This window comes from Coffea arabica, chromosome 4e (genome assembly GCF_036785885.1).
Source record: "Coffea arabica cultivar ET-39 chromosome 4e, Coffea Arabica ET-39 HiFi, whole genome shotgun sequence".
In the NCBI taxonomy this organism is placed as follows: Eukaryota; Viridiplantae; Streptophyta; class Magnoliopsida; order Gentianales; family Rubiaceae; genus Coffea; species Coffea arabica.
The window spans coordinates 2,343,850-2,370,570 of NC_092317.1; the positions used below are offsets into that span (position 1 = coordinate 2,343,850).

At 36.6% G+C, this 26,721-nt stretch overlaps 4 protein-coding genes and 1 long non-coding RNA gene across 6 annotated transcripts; 3 read left to right on the forward strand and 2 right to left on the reverse strand.

Moving 5' to 3' along the window:
* Nucleotides 1-2,655: 2,655 nt before the first annotated feature.
* On the forward strand, nucleotides 2,656-7,027 carry LOC140005894 (protein NRT1/ PTR FAMILY 1.2-like). Its single transcript, XM_072047094.1, has 5 exons — nucleotides 2,656-2,966; nucleotides 3,090-3,271; nucleotides 3,477-3,694; nucleotides 5,112-5,656; nucleotides 5,924-7,027. Exons 2-5 carry the CDS (start codon nucleotides 3,103-3,105, stop codon nucleotides 6,843-6,845), a joined length of 1,854 nt encoding a protein of 617 aa, XP_071903195.1. The 5' UTR covers nucleotides 2,656-2,966; nucleotides 3,090-3,102; the 3' UTR covers nucleotides 6,846-7,027.
* Nucleotides 7,028-7,485: 458 nt separating this feature from the next.
* LOC140005895 (uncharacterized) lies at nucleotides 7,486-8,061 on the reverse strand. Its single transcript, XR_011813411.1, has 2 exons — nucleotides 7,900-8,061; nucleotides 7,486-7,711 (listed from the first exon to the last, which is right to left on the reverse strand). It is a non-coding gene; the product is annotated as an uncharacterized lncRNA (long non-coding RNA).
* Nucleotides 8,062-14,757: 6,696 nt separating this feature from the next.
* Nucleotides 14,758-19,236, forward strand: LOC113742611 (protein NRT1/ PTR FAMILY 1.2). The gene is made up of 5 exons (XM_027270489.2): nucleotides 14,758-14,774; nucleotides 14,863-15,081; nucleotides 15,223-15,440; nucleotides 17,497-18,041; nucleotides 18,167-19,236. The coding sequence occupies exons 2-5, from the start codon at nucleotides 14,970-14,972 to the stop codon at nucleotides 18,486-18,488; spliced, it is 1,197 nt and encodes a 398-aa protein (XP_027126290.1). The 5' UTR covers nucleotides 14,758-14,774; nucleotides 14,863-14,969; the 3' UTR covers nucleotides 18,489-19,236.
* LOC140005822 (protein NRT1/ PTR FAMILY 1.2-like) lies at nucleotides 18,531-19,085 on the forward strand. The gene has a single exon (XM_072046782.1). The coding sequence runs from the start codon at nucleotides 18,531-18,533 to the stop codon at nucleotides 19,083-19,085; it is 555 nt and encodes a 184-aa protein (XP_071902883.1).
* A 675-nt stretch (nucleotides 19,237-19,911) lies between the features above and the next one.
* On the reverse strand, nucleotides 19,912-26,214 carry LOC113742609 (probable CoA ligase CCL8). Of its 2 annotated transcripts, XM_072047095.1 has the most exons (18): nucleotides 25,784-26,214; nucleotides 25,376-25,402; nucleotides 25,085-25,254; nucleotides 24,660-24,833; nucleotides 23,973-24,162; nucleotides 23,794-23,882; nucleotides 23,321-23,392; nucleotides 23,113-23,163; nucleotides 22,860-22,967; nucleotides 22,530-22,628; nucleotides 22,265-22,357; nucleotides 22,079-22,156; nucleotides 21,788-21,892; nucleotides 21,590-21,680; nucleotides 21,109-21,182; nucleotides 20,832-21,011; nucleotides 20,471-20,524; nucleotides 19,912-20,330 (listed from the first exon to the last, which is right to left on the reverse strand). In XM_072047095.1, the coding sequence occupies exons 1-18, from the start codon at nucleotides 26,031-26,033 to the stop codon at nucleotides 20,283-20,285; spliced, it is 1,953 nt and encodes a 650-aa protein (XP_071903196.1). In that variant the 5' UTR covers nucleotides 26,034-26,214; the 3' UTR covers nucleotides 19,912-20,282. The 2 variants fall into 2 exon arrangements, with proteins under 2 accessions (XP_071903196.1, XP_071903197.1); XM_072047096.1 differs by lacking the exon at nucleotides 25,376-25,402 and having other exon boundaries at nucleotides 25,784-26,207.
* Nucleotides 26,215-26,721: the final 507 nt, after the last annotated feature.

Genomic DNA, 26,721 nt, shown 5'->3' on the forward strand with positions numbered 1-26,721 from the left:
TGATGAAATAAATATAACTAAAATAGTCAAATTTTCACTTTTAGTACAAATGCAATCACTAATTCTTTATTGTGTTTGTACTTTTTTTTTTGAGAAAAAAGTGTTATTCTATTAAGTGTAATTAGAAATTTAGTATAAATGTATTAGTAAATTTAGTATAACTAATTAATAAATTCTATTAGTAGACATGCATAATTATTTATATAATTGATAATATCAATTATATTACATAAACTAATATACATTATATAATACATCTAACTAATAATATCATTATCATAAGTTTATAATTAATTAACTTACATATTATATATATTTATATATATATATATTTTTTGTTTTGCGGGTGGCGGGGCGGGGGATGGGGAGGGGGTATACTCCCCCGCCCCCGCCCCAACCCCCGCCCCGAGAGCCCCCGCGGGCACCCGCCCCCATAGCCATCCCTAATTATCAGACATCGCTGTTACGACTGCTACAGCAGAAAGATGTCAAACTGCAAATCTCCCTTTGTGCAAAAAAAAAAAACAAAAAAAAAACAAAAGGAACTGCACCAAAACTAATGCTCTACAGTACGCAAGGGTTTCAAGAGAATGAATACGTCCATGAATTTCAAAAAACGTAACATAGTCAAATCGCACTTGTAGCAACTTGTGGTTTTCAGGGCTCCTAAAATAGATAGGAGTACGGATTTCTAGAAAACCAGGGTGCCTTAGGCCTGCTAAACCAAAATGTGCAAGTAAAGAAACCAAAATCCTCACGCCAGTGCAGGATTTGAACTTCTCATCATGGGTGAGGCCGTGGGACTGGGAGTGGGTGGCGGTGCCCCTGCCGATCTAGCTAGTACCCTTACCTGCCTCACCAACAATCAGTAAATGCCATTTTCTTCTGTCTGCCAAACCAAACTAAGAGGATACTGCTGCACAGCCGAAACCAGTTGCCTAGCTACTTTGATCCCATGAATTATATAAGGGGGAAATTATACGTTACAAGCGACTTATTTAATTGTCCCTGAAAAGAGAAACTCTGACGCGTGGTGAATATGGTGAAGCAGTGAGGATTGTGAGTTGGACTTGTCAGTACTCAATAGTTGTTCCTATGAGAGATATTAGTACATCCAAAAAGCAATAATAATATAGCGGTAAGATGGATCATTTTCTTACCAACAATCGTGTACGTACTGAAATTGGTGTGATGATTGTCCTCCTGTATTGGTGATTAATTATAAATACTCATATCCTTATTAATCTATTTAATTCTTGATGAATCGAAACCAACCTAAAATATTTGCATCAAAATGCATTATAGGATTCGGTGGAGCTTCATCTCAGACGTAATGGAAAAAGTTTACAATTATTTTTTATGGGCCCTTGTCCTTCTAATCTTATTGAGCTTTTACATGGATTTCGGTAGGCAAGTCGAGTGCCTCCCTATTGCAGTAGTGCATGCCTGAACGACGGGTCCATGATGTGCTTAGACCAGCCTATGAGCCGTGCTCGCCGGGTCCCGGGGTCTGAGTGTGGTCCTATCTCATGGACCCACCAAGTCGGATCATATGGAATTTTCAGTACCACTTATGTATTTATATTAAAAGTAAATTATATATATATTATCAGTGTATACACTATTACGGTTAGATGAATGACACATAAATAAAATTTGAATGGCACGAATCACATGTCATGTTTATTTAACTTGTCACGTGCTATTTATTTATGTTTTTTTTTACTCTCATGTGATAAGTGAAATTTACACTGAATTTGACACCGAAAAAGTTACCCCAACTGAGGTCGGACACCCCATGAGTAATTAATAGTAATACACTGCTACTGCTGCTACTACAAAATAAATAGTGTAAAAATAAACAACAAAATCTAGATTAGACAGATAATTTGAATGAAATACTAAAAAACTATTTATACACACTGGTACACTGAACTAGTTGCACCAAAATTGTCTACTAGTTTTCGTCATATGTTCTGTGAGAATGTTGTGTCCCCTCTGGACCTTCTCATTCGGCTGATCGTTCATATTGAAAGTGAAAGGGAGCTATTGAAGTAAGTAGAAATTCTAAGAGAATTAGAGAACAGCTTAGAGATAGTTTTTTTTTTTTTTCCTAGAACCTTTTTGGGTTCTAGATTAGTTGGTGAGAGATTACAGGAAAATTGTTGGGGAAACTCCTTCACGATGTTTAATATACCATAAATAAAGACTGAAATTAAAAAAAAAATGATTAACAGCAAATGGATACATTCGTTTGAATTGCAAATTTTAGAGTTTGTATATATAAAAAAAATTTTGATTAAAGAATATGTTGAGTTTTTTTTTTGTGAAAACTTGCAATCCAAACAAGGCCTAGTTTTCATAAATGATGAGCGCTACTCCGTCACAGAAAACGTTAATAGCGAGTCTTAGGTTGTGTTTGGATTGTATTTTTCGTCATTTTTCATGAAAAAATTACTGTAGCGATTTGATATATGTGAGAAAAAAAGATGATAGAGAAATGTGATCACAAAAAATGATAATATTTTCCGACGGAAACAAGTAATCCAAGCGTGGCCACATTATGGCTCATAAAAGGGGATCACGTCATCTGTTTTGTACTTGTATTGGGAAACAACAACATGTTTGATAGTATCATTAAACCTTCTCCTCTTCCTCTACATGTTAATTAAATAAAAGGTAATCTTTTATGAAGCTTAGCGTATAGTCGAGTCGATCATTTATTTACTTGTATTTTCTGGTACCTAATCAGAAATCTGCTGCTAACAAAATTTGGCTCGTCACTTCGAAGTTAGAACCGGAACAATGCCCCATACATAAGATAACTTCCCGAGGCATCGAATCATCCGGGGATGTAGCTGTTAAATTTTGCCAAGATTTTTGAACCTACGAGGCTGTGCTATAAAACCTCAAAACTCGCAAATTGATGCATCGCCCTTCCTAGTTCATACCAGTACCATACCACTGTATGTATCATTGCCTGCCTGGGGACTGGTGGGAGTGGTTGATAAGCCTCGAGCTCTCGCGCCCTCCCTTTTTTCTTTTTCCTTTTTCTAGCTAGCTAACCCAGACTGATCTTGTCTGCTCAGAAAGCCAACTAAGATGGAGAAGGAGATGAAGAATCATTCAGTAATCTCACCATCAGAATCTAAGGTGGAAAAGGAAACCGGGAATCCTTCGAGTGGGATCGGTGATGAAAATGAAACGGACATGGAAAGGCTCACAGCAAGGAGCAGAAAGGGCGGCCTAATCACCATACCGTTTATCATAGGTAAATGTTAACAAAACTACACATTCGTCGTACCATAAAAATTGCAAGAAAGCCTAATGTATCTCCGATGGACGTCCCCTCCCATCCCATGTATTAGATTTGTGCAAATTTTCAGCTTAATAACATTCAAGCCCATAAGGAAAAAAAAAAGTGTTTTCACTGAGGAAAACTGACGACTGATTTCCTTTTGTAACTTTAACCTCAGCAAATGAGGGATTTGAGAAGGTGGCAAGCTATGGGCTGCTGCCGAATATGATACTGTATATGATGAATGTCTACCATTTGGGATTCGCGAAGGCAAACTACATCCTCTTCCTCTGGTCTGCTGCCACCAACTTCACCCCAATTATTGGAGCTTTTCTTGCTGATTCCTACATGGGACGTTGTCTCACCATTAGCCTCGGTTGCATCATCAGTCTCCTGGTAACTATTATATCTTCTCATTCAACCCCTAAGTCCGGTAATTTTTCCTTTTTAAATTCTGTAGAATCTCATTCTCAGGCAGTGAGTTATCACAAAAATGTTTATTTCACACTTTCTTTGCCCTTTCAATATTGGCTCAAGTTTTGTTGCAACAGTTACGGTTACCAAATTAAAAGGAAGTTCACTGATCAGTACTGTGTTTGCCATTTTCTTTCTTACAGAAAAAGAAAGAAAATACTTTTGATTGCCCACTTAACTATTACACCTCTTTAACGCGCATATCTCGAGAGTTTTTTTTTCCTTTTTTCTTTTTTGACGGGTCGGTTCATTCGGCAGGAGATGATGCTCAAAAGTCAAAAGGTAATGACTGACTGACACCGCATCCATGTCCATGTGTTGGAGAAAAGAGAGGCCGTTAAAACTTAAAAGTGTATTTTAGTGAATGAGTCTGTCATGTGTTGGGCCAAGTGTTGCCATTGGAAACTATTATAGATTTGCAAATTTCTTTTTCCAAATTCTTTTTTCTTTCGATTCTTATTCGCATACCAATTTTGTGTGTGTGTGTGTGTGTGTGTGTGTTTTTTTTTAAATTCTTGAAAAAACATATGTATATGTGTATGACCAGTCTGCAGGCCTAATGGTCGCATGCAAAAACTTACTGTGCCAATTCTAAGAGCGATACATAGTTGAACTATTGCTTGTTCCAAATTTGTTGTTAATAAAGTAATGGATCAGTTCTCTACTAGTTAACTTGTTTCGTGATTGATAAAAGAAGCAATCCTTTCTACGTACATTTATCACTTCTTTTGGACTGAAAAAAGCTACAATTATTTGTGGGGCAGCACTTCCACACATTCAATACGCTTAAAAGGCAAAAAGGTCATGATTTTGCTTTTCATTTTTGCTTTAGTCTCCGTCAATACTGAAACAGGTGAAAAAAAAAAAAGAAGAAGCTTTCATGTTCTTTTACTGCTTCCTGAGGTCCAAAAAATCAACTCGGCAAATTAGAGAACTGATGTATGAGACTATATAGATTTTCTGCCATTAATTGGCACGAGGGGACGTCAGAAATGAAACATGCACATCTTCTTCTGTATCCTGCAAAGTAGGGAGTTTATTATTATCGATAAAACTAGTGACAAGAAATTGGTGAAATGTTAAGACGAAAGGGAATACAGTGAAGGTATTCTTTCCTGCTCTTGAGTTTACATTTTGCAAATTAAAATGGACTGTGAAGCTAGTGATGCATGCATGTTTAGAATGTTGTGCCCTTTGGAAGGAGCCTCTTGTTGAAATCATTTGGGAAAACATAAAAGTTGACGTGGCATGCAGCAAGAAAAGAATATTAGGGAGCAATTGTTTGGCTTTATGATAATCAACGTGATGACCAAATTGAGGGAATGTTTGATTGCAACAGGGCATGATGCTCCTTTGGTTAACGGCCATGATTCCAGGAGCAAAGCCTCCAACTTGCAGCCCGCCCCTGCCCTGTAAAACAGCCACGCCCGCACAGTTATTTTTCTTGATCGCCTCTTTTGGCCTTATGTCAATTGGTGCAGGTGGGATAAGATCAGCTTCCATGGCTTTTGGTGCTGATCAGCTCGATAAAGGAGATAATGCTGGTAATCAAAGGGCATTAGAAAGCTATTTTGGATTGTACTATGCTGCTACCACATTGTCGGTTTTGGTTGCTCTTACGGGCATTGTTTACATCCAGGATCACATGGGATGGAAAGTAGGCTTTGGAGTTCCTGTGATCCTAATGTTCCTCTCGGCTTTGATCTTCTTCCTTGCTTCTCCAATTTACATTAAAAAGGCAGCTACCACGAGTTTGTTCACTGGGTTTGCACAAGTAATTGTAGCTGCATACAGGAATCGGAAACTTGCCCTCCCTCCTCCGGAATCGGGTAACTACCATCACGAAAAGGGTTCAAGTTATATCGTCCCATCCGGGAAACTAAGGTACGAACTATCATCATATCAGCACTAATTAACATTGTGATTTTGTTATAACAACTCAGAAAACATGATACCGAGGCTCGATTTAAGGTGCACTAAAAAATGTCAAATTGCCATTTCACTACAAGAAAGATGTCTCTTCATGGTGAGATGCACTTTTAAGAAAACGAAAAGACACAAGTCTATTGGTTTCAATTGGCGTCATTCAAGCAAAATGTTAAACACCCTACTTTATCATTCCAATAAACCTTTCTGATTCGGTATGATTAGGTTCTTGAGTAAAGCGTGCGTTCTCCAAAATCCAGAAGATGTTACACCATCTGGAGTTGCTTCAAATCCGTGGAATCTTTGTACAGTGCAGCAAGTGGAGGAACTAAAGGCACTGATTAGAGCTATCCCAATATGGACCACAGGAATAATGATGTCAATTAACATAAGCCAAAGCGCTTTCCCGTTGCTTCAAGCCAATACCATGGACAGACATTTGACTTCCAGCTTCGAAATTCCAGCCGGTTCTTTTGGCGTGTTTATGATCATAACTATAACTGTTTGGCTCATTCTATACGACCGTGTGCTCCTTCCATTGGCATCAAAGATCAGAGGAAAGCCAGTGCGGGTTGGCACAAAATTAAGGATGGGAGCTGGCTTATTCATGACAGCAATGGCCATGGCGGTTTCTGCGATCGTGGAGCATATTCGACGAAGAAAAGCAATCGATCAAGGTTTCTTGAATAATCCTCGAGGATTGGTAAACATGTCAGCTATGTGGCTTGTGCCACAAAATGTTGTTGCTGGCTTAGCAGAGGCTTTGAATGCAATTGGCCAATTTGAATTCTATTATACAGAGTTCCCAAAGAGTATGTCCAGTGTTGCTGCATCTCTATTTGGACTAGGAATGGCTGTGGGAAGCTTGTTGGCTAGCGTTCTCCTCAGTGCTGTGGATAAATACACCAAAAGGGAAGGGAAAGAGAGTTGGGTTTCAAACAATATCAACAAGGGTCGTTTTGATTACTACTATTGGCTTCTTGCTATTATGAGTTTTATCAATTTGCTTTACTATATACTCTGTAGTTGGCTCTATGAACCTTGTGCTGATCAAGTGAAGAAGGGCGAAGTTGAAGAGAAAGAAAAGGAATTGGAACAGCGATCACTGAGACCGGGTTCACCATTTAGGACTGATGCCACCGCTTGAGCTGAACATCGATACGTCTGGTTTTAATTCTTTTATATAATACATCCGTGCGGTGCCATATAGGAATGTACGTATGTACCTATATTCTAGATGTAGTAGAAATTGTGGCCCTGATCTTCCAATTTTTATTGAGTATATTCTTTTGCTCATTCAAATGATATGATTCTCTTTATGTTACTGAATCCTGAGGATCCGAGGTATAAGTACTAGGTAGAGAAGCAGAATTCGAGTGCCCCGGGACAGTTTCAGAAAAAGTGGGCAGCATAATGATATGTTTATCGACTGGTTTTATAGTTATAGTGGAGGAGGACGAGGAGAAAAAGATTCGAAGAGCTGCTAGAGATAAGACTTGCTCAAGTCACTAAACGTTTTCAGTGCCTAATGTAAAGATGGGCGTTTGAAAATTGACATTATTGTGATCAGAAGATGGTAGGAACTTTTACTGTAAGAAAAGAATTGCAAGAACCTCAACTGCATGTTGAGGTTGGTTATAATTTAAAACGTATTTTCTGCATTAAGGTTGATTATGACACTTTCTCGTGATGGGAATAATTTTTGTTTCCTAGACAATATAAGCACTCGTGATGGGATGACTTAAAAAAAACTTGTAATTTGTGGGCTAGTTACAAAACACTAGAAGTTAATTTCTTAACCGTACGGTTTATTCAGATCTCCAAATGGTATGGTTTTGATAAGAAAATTCAACTACATCTGTCTTTATTCTTCGTCTTTTTCCCGAGTACTTACCAATTATCGAATCTTACTGGAAATCTGAAAGCAAAAGTTACACAACGAAGAGAACAAGACGCTAGCTGCTATCAGGAAATGATAAGCTTTCGCGTACACAGCATGCAGGGTCGGCAGGGCTGCAGTTTTTCATGGCATAAATGCATATGCAAAGAAAAAATGTCAGAAAATCATTCTCCAAAAGAAAACAAAAAAAAGAACAAATTAACGAACAAAAATTTGAAGGATTGTTAGGATAGTACAGGGGAAATTCTAATAATTGAGAATCTCATCCTGGGAACAAAAGTTGAAAGCTTCTACTGCTTACAAGTTGCAGTCTTTGGAGCTAGGCTTCCTCAAGTCATGCAAATTGCAGAGCCTAGCTACAATACAAACAAGAAAGATCCATGTAGCCATGCAATGGGCAGCGAGAAGAAATTATTACACCCTGATATATCATCAGATTCAGGGATGATTTCAGCACGCAACCTCATGTGAAAGTGAAAGTGAATGGTTGGGTTCACTTGTAAAGGAAGGATTGCTTCGTATTTCTGGCTTTGCAACGGTCCCTACCACACCATATACAACGAGAAAAACTTAACCTTTGAATTATTATAGGGGAAAAACATACGTCATATCGCACTTTCATTGGATTTTACGCACTGACGCATTATCAAATTTTAAATGCAAAGTAAATACTGCAAGCAACTTGCATTAAGATAGGAGTACTAGTGTATGACAGTAAAATGTAATTAAGTTATAAAGGTAACTATTAATTTTTTTATAATGATGAAGTTGGAAGTTCAAAAGATTGACTAAAAATTGTTTACACCAACTCTATGAGAATAATTGTTGTTTTACAATGTTATAATCCCATCTCTATTATCCATTCTATGGAATATTTGAAATAATTTCCTAATGCACGAAAAATGTGTGCTATTCGAACACTTTTTTTTTTTTTTTTAAAGTATAGATAACATACAATTAGAAGTAAAATAAAAATAAATAAATAAAAGGTCACTGGAATTAGCTCCTTCTCAAGAATAGAGAATGCTCTATTCTTCAGTTGTAGCATGGTATATTACTTCTTATTGAATTTGAAATATTCAAAATTTATAATTTTTGTGGCAATTTTTAAGTGTCATTTAGGATACTGGCACTAGTATGATACTGGCAGTAGCCACCACACTCATTTTGAGTGCCACAATGATTTAAAGGGCACGTGAAAGCTATGTCACAATTCTTTTAAGCTACACTGAAAACTAGCTAGTTGTAATGACGTTTGGGTGCTTCGTTCATGCTCAGGAATTGGAATTGGATAAGGAATGAATTATAAAAAATCAGTATGGTATAAGCTCCTAGTATTATTGAAATCACTAATGCTTGGTACAATTTTTAGTGGAATGGGTATCAAAATTATTATTGCATTTTTTCACTATCTTTTTCTTTGTTGGGTTCAATCATACGGGGCCTTTAGCAACAACCACCAGCCATCGTCGGACCACCCCTAATCAAGACCTTAGGCTTTTTTCTTTCTTTCTTTTTTTTCTTTCCTAAGTTCAGTCATAACTTATATGATGAAACAACGTCAACTTTTCTTTTTCCTTATCAATTGATACAATTCAAATTGAGAACTTGTCAATGGCTTGCAAACATATTTAAGGAAGTTTGAGTGGGGTGACACTAGACTCGAGCCGATGTGGTTTCTTTCTCAAGTTGAAGCTGAATCCCTTGAGATTGCGGCTGTAAATTCTAGTACTGATTCAAACTTAGAGGTGAGTTGTGTAGGAGCTTGTTGTGATGGATGAAATTTGGGGGGGAGGGGTCTAGGGTTAGGATTTTAGGGGTGAGGAAGGAGTGATTCTAGTGAGGGGGAAGGTGGAAGTTTTGAGATGTTGAGTGATGGTAACAAGGAAAATTTTTAGATGTCATGGAGGAGGAGACGAGTGGAAAGGCGGTGATGAGGGATGACTGGATAGGGGTGAAGGGATGAGTGAATACAAGAAATGTTTTATAAAAATTATTTTGGAATCAAATATAGAAATTAATAAAATCCACCAATTCAATTCGCTCAGGAATTGAGAGTTACTAATTTTATTGAATTCATTCCAAAATCTTCAATCTCACACCTATTATCCAAGCACTTAAAATAGACATCATTCTAAATCCTGATTCCCGTGCCCTTGGTACCCTCAAACCAAGCACCCCCTCAAGTGTCATTAAATTACTGTTTGGTCGTAGTGGATGGCCGGATGCGGGCCTGGCCCTGAGTCGCATAGTGTGACTCTGTGCAATGGACAACCGGCAATTGGGAGTAGGGACCCCTAACTTTTGACTATTTTAGTTGTAGACGAACTTTTGACTACCGGCAATTACTGTTTTTGTCACGAACTAGGAGGTGGTGGGGCCCTGAAGTTGCATGAACGATGGAAAGAAGCTACCATGCAGTGTCCGATGACAAGCAATTCAATTGGAGGTATCAATCTATGTTTTCAGAACCGATAGCGACTCGGCCGAGGTCAGGGGTTAGGGGTCAATGGGTTCGACCGGGGGTCGATAGGGGTCGAACCGGATGACGTCATAAATAAAAATTATTTAAAAATTAAAATATTATATATATAATATCTAATAATATATTGATATTAATAAAGGTATATTCATATATATTTGATGTTTCAAATATATTTAACAAGAAAATACAAAGAAATTAGAACAATCAAGTAGCAATTTATATTATTTAATAAATATTAACAAGTTTAGAATTAAAATTATGAATTTAATTGAAAAATAACATCAAATTTTAGAACAATATTTATAAAGTATCAAATATTTGAGGTATATCAATAAGTTTTAACAATTTAGGGGGTCAAAACATAATATTAAAAAGTTTGAATTTTTTTTTAAAAAAATTACTGTTGAACCGGAAAAACCGATTTTTGCCCGGTCAAACCCAATTTTTGACCGGCTTTGACCGAGTTTTAAATTTCCGGTTTTTTAATATGGCTCGGACCGGCTACCTGGCCGGTTCCCGGTTCGACCGGCCGGTCCGGTCCGAGTTTCAAAACAGAGGTATCAATGGGTCCGGTTTGGATCCAGATCTAATAAATTTTTTCGGATTTGGGTTAAAATTAATTTCGATATCAAGATCCGAATTTGTACCCATTTGTTCTGACAAAAACGGATCAAATACGGAATATGAGATTTCGACCCGTATCCGATCCAGACTCGAACAATATATTAATAATTATAAAATATGAATATTTCTAAATACATTTCTTTTATCAAATTAACAATTTAATAATGACTTTGTAGATTGATTTGTGATTAGTTTTGGATTGGCTATTGCGAATCATTTGTTATTTAGTTTTGTAATATGATTTGTTTAACTTTGGAGATTGGATTTTGTGATTGGTTTTGGATTTAATTTTAAAATATTTAAATTTGGATCTTTTCTTTCTCGATAGACTCGGACACGACAGAACTAGCAGTTCTGGGACTCTAAGGTTAAGACCTGTTGGGTATATGGGGTCGGTTCCGAGTCTATTACATAAAAGCGGGTTTAAATTCGAAATTTTCAATTTCGACCCGAACTCGACTATTTGACACCTCTAAATTCAATCACATCAAAATCAATATTAACAATCTTAATGCGTAAATACGTGCAAAATTAAAAGTCGTGAATTCATTCACTTAGATGTCTCATATATTCTTTTAATTTTCTTTCTATTAAATACATACAAAATTAACTTTCTACTAAAAATACAAAAATAACTTTTAATTTTTATTTACAAAATTCAAAAAGAAAATTATCACTAAATTCAACATTAAAGAGCCTAAATAAAAAGCTATATGACAAGATTAAATCACATAAATTGTCTCTTTTTAAGATGTATAACATATAAGGCGAATGTTGGATTGAATTATAAAGTGAAAGAGATTATAAGTAAGAGATCTTGAATCCTTAATTCACGATTTCCTACTTATATATTTTTTTTTAAAAAAGGTCTAACATAAGAATTTCTACAATCAATAATTTTATTTTTTTTTTCTTCTTTTGAAGCAGCACTGTTAAAGAAATATAAGAAATCAAGGAAATCCAACATTTTACGTTCAATCCAAATTTCGAAAAGGAAGTCCCAAACCCAAGAGGGATGAATCATGAAACTCTTAAAACCCAATGTAAAGGGATCGTCTATTTCCTGCCATTTGAAACCAGGGGAGAGGATGATGGTTGTTTGCTGGTGCGTACGGAACCACGATCGCCTTCCATTTAGTTTACATATATATTAAGTCTGAAGCATGTTTACACATTGAGAAATCTGTGAAAAAGTAAAAATAAGTGATTAAGATAAATCCAAAAAATCAAAATACATTTTGAAGACCGGAAGCTGCCATCCCAAATACAAACCCGGCGACAGATTGCAACTATAGTAGAAGATATCCAAAAAATGACCGAATGTGCTCTTTTGAAGGGTTAAATGAGGATGCTAGTAGATAGTTATGCTACAGCTCGAGCAAAATTGCTCTTCTGAACTTTTGTGATAAGGAGCGGGACTACTCAACTCAGCAGTCAGTAGTGCTAAATGCACTGTTGTAAAAATTGGGGCCCTTGCTTCAATAAATAATATGCAGTTTTGCTATGATGTAAAATTTATTATCATTTCGGAAAAGAAAATTAAGATACATCCGCGTGGTGAGTGGTGGCTGCACGAAGGGTAACATACATGCGTGCGTGTGTACACTCGCCAAGCTTTAAGTTGATTTATGAGGATTGAGGGACCCCAGAAGCGCCTTATTAGTAACAAAAGAAATGTATCGGAACTTTTAAGCAAAATACACACAATTAAGCTTGGCACCCCACTGCAAGGACTAAAGTGCAAAAAGGTGGGGCGGAGACTCACGGGAAGGAATTTCACAGTCTCAACAAAACATTTGCAAAAAAGCACAAGAAAATGTTTTTCTGCCCATTTTCTCCCACCATCATTTTCCCCATTCCCACCTTTAGCGTGGCGCCTCGTTTTTAAGTGAAGGCTTCAACTTGGCTACTACCGCATGTTTTGCCTCGGTCAAATTATAGCAAACTAGTAATTACTGTGACAGTTGCCATTTAGTGATTCTTTATGCGACAAATATAATATTGATCTTTTATGCGACCAATATTGATCTTTGAGGACAAGTTCTTCTAATGCACTATACATACATCAGAAGTGAACCTTTTTTTTATATATTTTTTTCCAAAATATATTTACTTACCCAAAAACCAACCTGCAAATAAATACATAGACAAACAAACAAACAAACATACATGCATATAAACCAAATGAATAATTCATTTCTCAGTGAATAAATATTTTCTGTGCTGACAGTATATACATTAACGTTTTGACAAAAAAAAAAAAAGTATATACATTAACGGGTCTTGATGGATATCAAATATATAAAATTCGGTGTTCAAATTCAAATTGAAATAATGTGGCATGCATTTAGATACATTAATAGGGTAAGAAATATTAATTTTTTTTTTAAAAATGTATGTATGTTCTCTATACGCATATACATGTATGTAATGTCTATTATATAGTTCTTTAATTATAACCAATGCAGGGGCAAACTTTCTCTTAATTAACAAAATTGAACTACTAAACTACCACTTTCAAATCCAAGTTGATAATTGGTTTTCTTAAACTAGACTTCTCTCCGGTGAATCGGAGAGGATTTCAGTTCATTATACTATAATAAAATCAATATGGAAATTATTTTTGAAAAGCAACACCGTTCATAATATGTATATCCCTTATGCCAGTTATACTCAAAAAGTGTCTATTTCTAAGGTTTTTTTAAGCTATATTAGTATGAAGTAAATTTAGTAGTTGTTGTCTCGTGGGCCATCTTTTACTTTAATCCAAATGCCTAAGTTCTTACAATTTAACAAAAGAAAATTAACTTAGCTAAACTAATTCAAAGTTTTTTCGTTGGCATGATTATGCATCATTAAAAAAGTTTAAATATAAAAAAGAACGATTTTTCAAAGTTTTATGTCATTGGGCAAATACTAAACAATGTGTTCAAGGTTTAGTAAATTATTATAGCAATTGCCCCAAATTTTCCTTTTCTCTATTTGGTGTCCCCACGTATTTACACTCCAGCCTCTACTCCAGCCCATTTTTTCAATTCGGTACCTCTCCAGGTCTCCCCTTCACTCTACTCTAGTTTGGGGGTTAAGGAAAGAAAGGAAAAGAACATAAACCTTAAGCTAGAAAAGAAAAGAATAGAAAAGAATAGAAAATATTGTACTATCTTTCCATGTTATTTGGGGAGTTTTGGAGGAGAAAGGGAATGAAGTAATTTTCCTTTATTTGGAAGTGGAGAAAAGTGAAAAGAAAAGATTTTGTTTTACATAAATGCCCTTAAATGTTAAATTTACATGAGTATTCTATTAGGTTATATTGTAAACTTTTTAAGGGTAAAAGTGGTATATGGTTATAATTCATTTAACCAACTCCACTTTCTTTCCCTGGGCGAAAAGTTTTTTTTTTTACTTGAAAGTAGGTTTGCAAATGAATTGAGCCGCTCGAGAGCCGATCGCGAGCGACTCGAGTCCGAGCTCGACTCGAGCTAGGTGAACATCGAGTTCGAGCTATCCAAGTCGAATTCGAGTTAAAAAATAATAAATTCGTTAGCTCGCCAGCTAACGAGTTCGATTATATATATTTTATTTTTTATTTTAATAGTAAAATTACATATATATTTTTAATATTTTATTATTTATTAAAAATTTATTATTTTATTTATTTTTTAAAAAATAAAATAATTATTTTTTATTTTTTTTAAACTTGAACCCGAGCTTGACATTTTGAGTTCGTTAAACTTGAGTTCGAATTCGAGGCTTCGTAAAATTAATTATATTAAAATTCGATTCGATTCCATTTGTTTGCACCCCTACTTGAAAGGGACCTGACGTCCTTCCTTTTCTGTTCAATTTTTTCCTACCCAAAGTCTCAAAAGTGAGAAAATCTCAACCTTCCTTAGTTTTCTTTTCCTTTCTCGCCGTTGTGATTTTCAGATTCTCTAATTATTTGCTTGTTCACTTCTGGAGTATTTTTTCCTCAGCCATCGCCGTGGTAGCGCTTGTCTTCACTTGTAATCAATTGCTGGCTCTCTAAAGCAAAGGTTTCTCATAGATTTGTGGTCATAATCTCTCGTGTGAGCTTTCATATTTGACTATTGACTAAGAAAACATACTACTAGCTTCCAAATAAATATGAGCATCTCTCTTTGTTTTCATTCACAGGAAGCCAATACTGTGGGGAAGGGTCACAGTTATTCACTCTCCTCAAAGCAATCTAAGTTGGGAAAGGAGTTGGAGAGTTACTCTCTATCTCCACACAACAATCTAAGATGGGAATGGAAATGGAGAGTTATTCAAGTAATACTGGTGCAATGGACAAGAAGGAAAAACTCTCAACAACGAGAAGAAAAGGTGGCCTAGTAACCATGCCATTCATCATAGGTAATTCATTCAATCAAGAAACATATAGTTTATTTTCTGATACAATAACTCCTCAAATTCTTACGTTTGAGCTGAACCAATGAATTGAGTTGAACCTTATTTTTATTTTTTTTCTTTCTCTTTTTGGGTGGGGGTGGTCAGCAAACGAGGCATTTGAGAAGGTGGCAAGTTATGGGGTGTTGCCAAACATGATATTCTACTTGATGAAAGGCTACAACTTGAGTTTTGCAAAGGCAAACTACGTACTCTTTCTCTGGTCCGCTGCTACCAATTTCACACCGACGCTGGGAGCTTTTCTTGCAGATTCATATTCGGGTCGTTTTCTCACCATTAGCCTGGGTTGTATCTTCAGTCTTCTGGTAATAATTTTACTGCTAGCTTATATCTTCAGCTTCTTCTGCTTGAATCATGTGCTTCATTTCTTTTCCCGATGAAACTTCCTCCTGACAGCTACCAAGTTAAGAGTTTTATTTAGCCCTCTCTGCCTCCCCCGGTCCAAGTCCAACTTAGTTTAGACTAGAGGAGGGGGCATGAATTTGCACGACCTGCGTTTTTCTTCGTCCCTTTTTCCACTTCAATTCTTCAAATAACTAATTTTAGTTCCAGTGTTGGAACACTTTTTAATCTGTTTTAACTAGCATTTTTCTGGAAGTTCTGTTTACAAAACTTTGCTGCTACTTAGTTCGTTTGAGTTTTATCCCCTCGGAAATCTTCCCAGGCAAGGTACCGGTACCTCAGCAATATGTTCCAAAATTTCGCAATTATTGTATCATACTAACTGCAATCATTTGCTCCTTTTTTAAGGGAACAAAACGTAAATAGAAAAAGTAAAAAGAAAGGGTACTAAGTACCGATCGCTTTTACCTAGATTTCAGCTCCCAAGGTGTCGTCGAAGCGGCTTAGATGCCCAGAGAATCCCAACTGCCGAGTATGTCCAACCTTTTACCGTAATTTGCCTTTTTCCTCCAAAGTTCCAAGCACCAACAAATCCCGGATCAAATCCCATGGCTAAAAAAAAAAAAAATCCCATTGCTAAATATCTTGGCAGTACATGTATATCGGCAGGCCTTGTTTCGATTGCAGTCTTTTAAAGAAATATTTTTATATTTTTTGTGTTCGTATTTTTCATTCACTTTTTTGTTTGGTATGCATCAGGTCGTTACAAGATATTTTTTTTAATAAAAATTTTAGAAAATAATAATCCAAACCAAACCAAGTTCACCTTAAACGCCCATTTGCACAAGGCCTCAAAATTACTGCTCTAGTGGCACAACACATAGGAAAGCACTTGGTAATGCAAAAAAAAAAAATGTTTTGTTTTGAGATGAGTATAGTTGTTGGAAGTCAAGAGCCATGATGATGTTTACACCTGTCCGTCACTTCACCTAATTATGAAATTGGAGTTCCAGGATGATGTCAAACTAGTTAACAATCTCTCTCTCCCTGCAAAAACATATAGCTTCTGTTTGGATTGTGAATTATTAGAGATATTTTTACTGTAACATTTTTTGTGATATGATGTATGTGAGATAAAAAGGTAATTGGAAAGATAAAAAAGATGTATTAGAAATTATAATGATGATGTAAGTAAATAAATTTAGGAAAATAAAGCCCAATCCAAACAAGAAGCTGCTCAAGAAATAATTTTCCAGTTCGTTGTTGTCCCTCAAGAAGCTGCTCATCTGGGGAAGCAAATAAACGTATGGTAAATATCTTATGCGCATTCGTACACGGCTACAGCTGCACTCCGCTCCTGTTGCTACAGCCACATTTCCTTCACCATTCGTCCTTGTATTTTTTCTGCAGGGTATTATGATTTATGAGCTTTTGCTTCCTTTTCGGGCTGTGTCGACTAGGGCCTAGACAATTCTCTAGCGGTAACTGTTATGTATGGTTGATGTCAATCTTAGGTCGCAATCTTTGTACACTCTGAAACAAATTGTACTTCTGACAAAGTCTTGATGGTTCAAACTTCAAACTGTGAAGTTGTGGCCACTCTCTACCATTAATCAATCAATCGAAACAGCTAGATTCGATGGACCAAGTGGGCATCTTTCTTATCTTGTTTAAAGTGAAAATGATAATTAATGGACTAGAAAATAATAAACTTTCATCAAGCAACATGGCTGTTCGGTAATTGCGGAACAACATGAGTTTTGTCAGGTGTTTGTTTACTAGAATGCCAGCCCTCATGTTCTAGCTGCTTTTCAAAGATGGAACAAATAAACAAAGCGCATGGCTTGAAAATGATGCAGAGAAGATGGAAGGCAATGCTGTCTAATGCATTTCCTTCCATACCTCAATTTATATATATATATATATAAACTTGATAAAATTCTTGAATGATCGCACAATATTCTGGACTTTTGGTTGTCTAAATCTGTTCACAAAATTCATTGTTTTTCATGGCAATAGGGGATGACTGTGCTCTGGTTAACGGCTATGATTCCAGGAGCAAAGCCTAAATCTTGTAACCTAATTCCGCCATGTAAATCAGCAACAGCAGGACAGTTGGGTTTGTTGATCTCCTCTTTCGGCCTCATGTCGATTGGTGCAGGCGGGATAAGATCAGCTTCCATGGCATTTGGTGCTGATCAACTTGACAACAAAGACAATCCCGATAATGAAAGGGTACAAGAAAGCTATTTTGGCTGGTATTATGCAGCCACTTCAATCTCGGTACTGGTTGCTTTCACGGGCATTGTTTACATTCAGGATAAAATGGGAATGAAAGTGGGCTTTGGAGTTCCAGCAATCCTAATGTTTCTCTCTGCTTTGCTCTTCTTCCTTGCTTCTTCATTTTACATCAAACATAAAGCTACCAAAAGCTTGCTCACGGGTCTCGTGCAAGTGACCGTAGCTGCATACAAGAACAGGAAACTAGCCCTCCCTCCTCTGGACTCGAGTTCGTATCATCATCGAAAGGGCTCAAGAAACACCGGGCCGACTGAGAAACTGATGTAAGATTACTGTCCTACCTGTGGCGTTCTCATCTTTCACATTTTGCCACTGAATCTTCTATGCTGTGCTATCTGTTCGCACACATCACTAAACCCGTATGATAATGTGTGCCGTGATTGACTAGGTTCTTGAATAAAGCATGCGTCCTTAGAAATCCAGAGGATGTTACACCATCAGGAGTTGCTTTGGACCCCTGGAGTCTTTGCACCGTAGAGCAAGTTGAGGAGCTGAAAGCACTCATCAGAGTAATCCCAATATGGTCCACAGGAATCATGATGTCAATAAACACCAGCCAGAGCTCTTTTCCTGTAATTCAGGCTAGCTCCATGAATAGACATGTCACTTCAAACTTCCAAATTCCAGCAGGTTCTTTCGTCATGTTTATGATGATCACTATTTCTGGTTGGCTCGTCCTCTATGATCGTGCAATTCTTCCATTGGCCTGAAAGATCAGAGGAAAACCAGTACGCATTGGTACAAAAGCAAGAATGGGAATTGGATTATTCTTCACTGGGCTCTCGATGGTAATTTCTGGTGTTGTAGAGCGCGTTCGACGAAGAAAAGCAATCGAGCAAGGGTTCCTCAATGATCCACAAGCATTGGTAGACATGTCTGCCATGTGGCTTGTGCCGCAATATGTTGCGGGAGGCTTCGCAGAGGCTTTTAATGCGATTGGCCAAATAGAATTCTATTATTCTGAGTTTCCCAGAACCATGTCAAGTGTTGCATCGTCTCTATTTGGACTAGGAATGGCTGTGGCAAATGTATTGGCAAGTGCTGTACTAAGCACTGTCGATAGATACACCAAAGGAGAAGGAAAAGAGAGTTGGGTTTCAAGCAATATCAACAAGGGTCGTTATGAGAACTACTACTGGCTTCTTTCTATCTTGAGTTGTGTTAATTTGATTTGCTTCATTATCTGTAGCTGGGCTTATGGACCTTGTGCTGATGATGTCAAAAGGGAGGATGACATTGAAGGGAATGAATTGGAAGAAATATCACAATTGAGACCGAGGACACCACTAAGAGTGATGCCGGCTTGATTTCGAATGCCTGCTGGAGTTGAGCAGTTTATTGATCAATAACATAGTAAGCATGTACAGCAAATACTTGCACGCCAATTACCAAATATGTATCAGAAAACCCTAGCTCTAAAATTTTCATTTCTTCAAGTATTCTTTCTGCATTCGCACATCCCACGTGAATCTCGTGCTTCGGAAAGAACGAAGCTCTAAATTTAATGAGATAATACCTATGTAAGCAAAAACATAAAAGCATATTATCTCCGAGGCCAGTGGAGAAGAACTAGCAACCAAGACTGATGAACATGGCTGATGAGGTCTCGACGATCACCAGGTATAACGTGGACTTGATGCAGAGAAACCAGGTAACGGTAAGCAGGCTCTATCAACTCATCAACGAAAGCTTAGCACTCACGGATGGGTCTGACAACATCAATCATATGTCTGTTTCAGCCTTGAACAGAGGAATAACCAAATGTGACCTAAGAGATCCCATCTTCTTTCAGTTTTTTTCCACGGTTTCATACTAGTAATTCAAATGCTATAGCTATTTTCCGAAAGGTTATTGAAATGATACCTAGATTTGCCTTTTCTTTTTCATCTTTTCTGGACTCGTGAATACAGGCATACAAGATAAACGATGATGTAAATTCCATTTCCTACAAGCCTATTAATCAAGAATCTGAGAGAGCACTTCGGTCTCAGTAAGCCAAATTAATCTGCAAGTCCCATGATTGAAAAGGAACTTCCGAGACTTAACCAATATAACTAGATGATTATGTAGGTAGGATGAGCAGAATAACGTGAGGAGTTTATGAGAATTCAATCACTGAAAACCAAATGTAAATGTAGTAAGCTTTGCAAAGGTTGATGTATTATGCTACCTGAAAGCTTTTTGCAATTGTATTACATTAAAAGGTTACTTGTCCTACAATCGATTGATCAATTTAGATAGAAATGATTCCTTCAATCACTGTAGTGACACTAGGAGAATTTAAAGGCCCTAAATTTGGTAGCTCAGTACATGCGTAGAATCTCCAGCTTTTATTAACTAAAGATAACGTCCAAATAGCTTCTTACTGTTCCTGATGTTCACCTATGCAGCCATTCTTCTGATAAAAGACACCTTGAAACAGCAAGAAGAGCAAAGTGAAATGCAGCAGCTTATTACTGCAATCTACAGTTTCCGTCCTGTTCTTCATTTGCAACCCTAAGAGTTTATTGTACATCAGCAGCTAATTTTCTCTTCAAATCTTTCTTATTCACCTGAAATCAATTAAGAATTTATGAGCTTTTTTTTTAATGGTAAAATCACTACAAAACCAATACTAAATAGTGCAAATGATGAAAGTACTTAATAAGAGAAGGATGCCAAAAGAATTTTCGGTATCATTTGCAAAACTTACCTTTCCCATAGCATTACGAGGTAGTGACTCCCATAGCAACAAACGAGTAGGTAGCTGGACGGTTGAAGTAACATGAGTTAGATAATGTAGATCCTTCATGCTAGTTGATAATTCTTAGAAGCACCACAAACAGATCAAACTCTTGTCAAACAAGAATCATATTTACACTCAAATTGTTAATTTAGATAAGGAAGACAGTAGGTACTACATAAAGCTGCCCAAATAATTAAACCAGTACATAAACCTAATTGCACAGGAAACAGTAACCCTGAAATGTGGCGTGATTTCTGAGTTACTCTGTTTAGATGGCAACTAAAACTCATACATAGACTGTATATAAAGTTAATTTTACAGATCAAACCTTGTATGGAGCAAGTTTCTCTTTAGCCCAAGTTGACAATTCCTCTAAGCTAAGGGCAGGCTTAAGCTCTTCCTCCCTTTTTCTTTTGACTTCTGCATCAGGTACAACAATTGCACACACAGCCTCTCCATAGTCTCTGTCCGGTAAGCCCAATACGCAGCATTCTGAGATAACCGGGTGCTGCACATAAGAAATTTAATGGAAATAAAAATGTGCAATTATGAAAAGAGGAGCATATTTAGGTAGATCAAAAATAAAAGTTAAGATGAGCAGAAACCTCCAAAAGAACTGCTTCGATTTCCAATGCAGATAACTTATATCCACCAGCTTTCATTATATCAGCATTTGTACCTGTAAGAAAATTTTTGGTGTGAAAGGCCATTTCAAAAACAGACAATACATGAGACCCTCTTTAGTAAAAGGTATCCACAAACTTCGTAAAATACAGGATCAATGCAGACAACCAAATTTAGACATTAAACAGGAAAAGTTTTTAGAGGCAAACCACAAATGTCATGCGGTTTATCTTCTGCTAGAGAGAGAGAGAATTCAAAAGCATTATTTTGCCCTCATCACGCCTTCCATAGGTAAACAAAACCATTACCAAAAAAAAGGTGAAAAAGGTACAGCTTTGACGGGCTTTTTTATAGTAGCTGTTTATCTAGTGGATGATAAATGTAGATATCAGTGCTGACTCTACAAATGGTATTTTCCCAACAAACCAAGAAACAGTTCAATGGTCACCAACATATACTCACGTCCCAAAATGATGTAATATCCATCTTCATCCACTCTAACAGCATCTCCAGTCTTGAAAAACCCCCCATCAATAAAAGATTCCTCAGTCACCTAAGGAGTCATTAAAAGGACAGGCTTAAGGGAATGAGATATGGTACGAGACAAGATTTACTTCAACCACATCAAAAAAGAATAGTATAGATCATAAGCAAAATTACCTTAGGAAGTTTCCAGTATCCCTTGAACAGTGAAGGGCTCTTAACACAGAGTTCACCCACCCCTGATTTGTCATCATCACTCCCATCTTCAGCGAGAATCTTGACCTACAACAAAGCTTGAAATCAGTAAACTTATAACCATCAAGTAACACACTATCATGCAGATGTATATTCATATTCACAGGATAACATTTGCCAAATTCAGAAACCCAAAAATCTGTCAGCTTAAAATCTGGGAAGTATGGTCAAGATTTTCAACATTAAATTTAACAGCTGAGAAATCTCACTAACCTGCACACCTGGCAATGGTTTTCCAACAGTTCCACCTTTCCTTACACCTCTTAGGGGATTAGAAATAGCCATGACAAACTAGCAATATCGAGCCATCAGTATGAGCATAGAGAATTTCTTCAGAAACCAAATTCAGCAGTCCATTCATGAAGCAGAAAACCTGTTGACGACAGGTTAATTACTTACCTCAGTCATGCCATATCTTTCGAGTAGGCGATGTCCAGTAATGGCTTCCCACTGCTGCATGATAGGAAGAGGAAGTGCAGAGGAGCCACACATCTAGAGGTACAAAATTACATACTTTTTAATCATTTTGAAGATGAAAAGAATCAACAGCAAATCGAATATCATAAAATCATTATACAAGTTTACAGTTTCAAGAATTCTACTCATTACAGCAAACAGAGTCCAACTTCACAAGGTTTTAAACAAGTAAAGGAAACGAGATTACCATTAGACGAAGCTGGCCAGCCGCTAAAGCAGAGATGGCTTGTAACTCAGGATCCATAGCTTCATAACCTTGTATTAATCGTGTATACATAGTTGGAACCTGCATCATGCAAAGGGAAAACATAAACTACACCATTAAAATGACAAAAGCTCTCTGGAAATTACACGTATACTGAATGACTTCAAACAGGTATAGTTATTGTTGCCTCATGAGGAACCATCCTGAGAATATAAGTAAATAACATGGTTATTTATAATCTATGATGGTTATGTATAACCACCTAGAGACATAGAATTATGACATTACATAAGTAGCATATTTCTCACTTACTCCTGTAAATACAGTTATAGCATCATCAACTTTTGTCTCTTTTCTTGGATATGATTCCCGCCATCTCTGCCAAATTCCCCTAACGCTAAATTTTGGCATGAACTCCACCTTTGAAAAAAAAAAAAAAGGGATAAGCAATATCACAAGTGCTGCAACAAGACATTATTGATTCTTTGGCAGGAAAGTTATAGCATAAATTTGCAGTATAATTTCCGTTACAACTTTGAACATGTGGAAATATATAAGAACTTACCACAGAACCAGCATATAGAGGAGCAAGCAAAGCATTGAAAAGGCCGTGCACATGTTGGTAAAAGTTAAGGCTAGACATATAACCAACATTTCATCAAACTTATACAGCATATCAACCCAGCAAATAGGAGAAGAGATGGGAAAAGCCAAATTTTATGACAGCCACAAGCAATAGGTGTTCAACAGGAATATATATTGTAGACAAGGATATGATGTAGCGGTAAACAGTGTAAAAATTGATCACTAGGTGAGTACTCCCAAGCATTTGCCAACATTTGAACCTGAAATTAAGCAAACCATCGTAATGATTATTTCAAGGTGAAACAGAAGTGCAATGAAAAGGAAATACGCTTCAGTCAAAACCTAACAGTTCGAACTTCCAAAAAGTACACTTTAGAAAGAAAGATTTGACAGCAAGCATTTTGCATTATGCAAGTAAAATTGACAACATATTGCTCTGCCTTGTACGTGAAAGAAGAGCTTTACATGGCAATCAATTTTTGTTGTCTTATTATAACGCATATTCACCATACAAGCACATCTCACCCTGCCAAAAGTCTGACATTTTCCACATTAAGGAAAGATCTAGAGTAATTGGAAAAACTAAAAGAACATTTTCCCACTTCATTTTGTTTTAGACCAAGTACACACAATATAAATGACAGGCAAGTAATAAAAATACCTGAGCCAAGATGCTTCCGTGTGTATGAACAACTCCTTTTGGTTTACCTGTTGTGCCACTAGTGTACAGTATTAATGCCGGTTTCTCATCTACATTTGGACATGAAAGTCAGCAAAGAGAATACTGTAATTTGAGCATTTAAACTTGTCATAAACATACACAAAACCAAAGGCAAACACCTTCGATCTCACTAAAGTTTTCTATTCCCTGTACCCGCTCAATAACATTCAGCTCTCCGTTATGTGACTGATCAAGCTCAGTTGATGTGCTAACAACAGGAGGAAGAAGAGAAAAGTGAGCTGCAGTTTTAGCTGCAACATCTTTCAAGATTTCCTGATGATCTTCAGTACTCAAAATCATGGAGACGTCCTAAGAATCACATTCACACACAGATTTTACTGTATAGTCAAAGCAAATGATTATCACACTAAAACATACTTTTAAATTTCTTCAATTCTAGTAAAATCGCAAGTTTGTGTAGGTCAATACAATAATTTGGCAAATGCTACATTTTTACTTAAAAAAGTTTTTGCACATACTATATATGCTAATAGCCAACAAATCATTAGTAGAACTAGAAAAAGCTACAATAATGAAGATCAAATAATTGCCAGATATGCTTCAAAATCTAGTCGAATAGAGGGAAGCAAAGTCCAAAACTTACACTAGGTACATTAATCAGTTTAAATGAAACACTTCACACTTAGACAACAAACCTGACTGTAAAATTAGAAAGAAAATAAAATCTTTCTTTGACTTCATGAAATATATCAAAGGTTTTTTTTTTTTTTAATGAAAAAAGTCAGGAGAATATCAAATCAACTAGAAAAAGATACGTGAGAACTAGATGGTTCAGTGGAGCTAACAGAATCATTCATAACATGCAGTAGCTCAGCCTCTGGATAGCTAAGTGCAAGAGGAACTGCAACACCTCCACTGAGCCAAGTTCCAAGTATGCCAGCAACAAACTCGGCACAAGGTTTAGCTACAATGCCTATCCTAATTCCACCAAGATGCTTATTTCCTTTGAGATCCACAGCCTGTCAAAATCCAATTATTTGTGCCACGATCAGATTCTAAAACTAGAATGCCTCAGATCAAACAAATATGAATTGAGGTAAAGGTATTGCTTTGACACAGTACAAGTATGAAATCATTGGAATATTCCCTTTTTCCAACTTGCTAAGCAATCATGATGAAATAGAGGAAACTTAGAGAGCACCGATACACTAGTTATCCAGAATCACACATAAACTGAAAGCCATAAGAGCAGTTCAATTTTTCAACTCACAGTTTTCAGACCACCATTGCATAACAGAGTAGAAATCCTCCAAGCAGATGATATGAGTTGATGGTAACTATAGCTTTTCTGTTCAGATCTTACGGCAATGCTCTGCCCTGTTTGAGACCCTTTGCTTGCAACTGCTTTGACCAGCTCCATCAGCAAATTACTCCTTGATGCTGCATTTTTAAAAGGAAACAACCATGATCTATGCAGGCAAATTACACGATATAGTATATCCTCCATCCTGTTAGCCCTAATAATTGAATTGCTAAAGCAGAAAAGCTCAAAGCACATTACCGTATCCAGGCAGTTTCAGAGAGACCACTGTCATGAAATACCAATACCATCAAAGAGGAAAAAAATTACTTTCTCCTACTTAAGCAAAACTAGTCCAAAGCCCCCAAAAATTTCAAAACTTGATTCACCAATACCGGAACTTATGTATTCCATAAGTTCCTTACCGCTCCTGCTTTGGCTTGATAATCAAATATTCCTTCTTCAATTCCTAACCGTCCCCATTCCCCTTTCCTGTTTCTCCTTCCACACCTCCCCTTTTTGATATACAACTGATATTGTAACAGGATAACAAAAGCAGAGTCCAATATACCCCATTTACACGTACTTACAAACATATGATATACTATACGAAGGTCATAAGTTAATAAGTCAAACGAAAGGCTATTAGATTATGAAAAGGGCTCTTACCGGAGGAAAGAAACCGAACTTGGGAAGTGGGATTGGTGGGATTTTCGCGAAAAACTTGAAGAAGAGGCAGAGGACATAAAATTCTGGTCTTGACAAAAGAAGAAGATGAATTTTTTGGAAGACGTCTGAGACTAATAAGTAGCTGGAGCTGGCAGTTGAAGGCTGGCTTGGGATTAAATGAAGTCATACTTAGGTGGGAACAGTAATTACGGCAATTACCGCTCAATTTATTTATGGCCACTCTCACCATATCATCACTGCTCACTCATTCAAACTAATCGCGCCACAGGTTCAGATGAACAACCAGCTGAAATTTTGGTTCACATTTCTTTAAGAACTGTTCACACTACTTCTAGTTGATATTGTAGATTACAACACATCAGTAATATTTTGGGTAGGTTTGGTTGGAAGCTTTGATGGATATGCTGGTTGAGAGTTTGAGAAGAGACAATAAACGAATTGCATAAATGTCGTAAAACACAGGCGGGCTCTTTGAAAACTTTTATTCATTTGTTTATTTGAATATAATATTATTCATAAGATATGCAGGGGATACGAAAAGGTTAATAGATATTTCTTAATTAGTTATTAAATTTTTGTATGATTAAAAACCTAAAAATATATATCTATGTTTAATTAACTACCAGATATGCAAAAATATTTTTTCTCCATAAACAAATATTAAGTTTCTGACAGCATTAATTAAGTAACAAGTAAAATAACACTAAATAAAGCTAATAAATATGGATAAAATAGAAAGTGTATTTATAAATAAAAATACAGTTTGATAGAATAGAAAGGAAAATAATAACAAAAAATAATTCAAATTTATCAAAATGGACTAAGTTGCTAGGAGAGAGAGAGATTGTGAGAAATTTTGATTAGAGAAGAGTTGGATGTGAATATGGATAAAATCCAAATATCTAAATGACCCACCA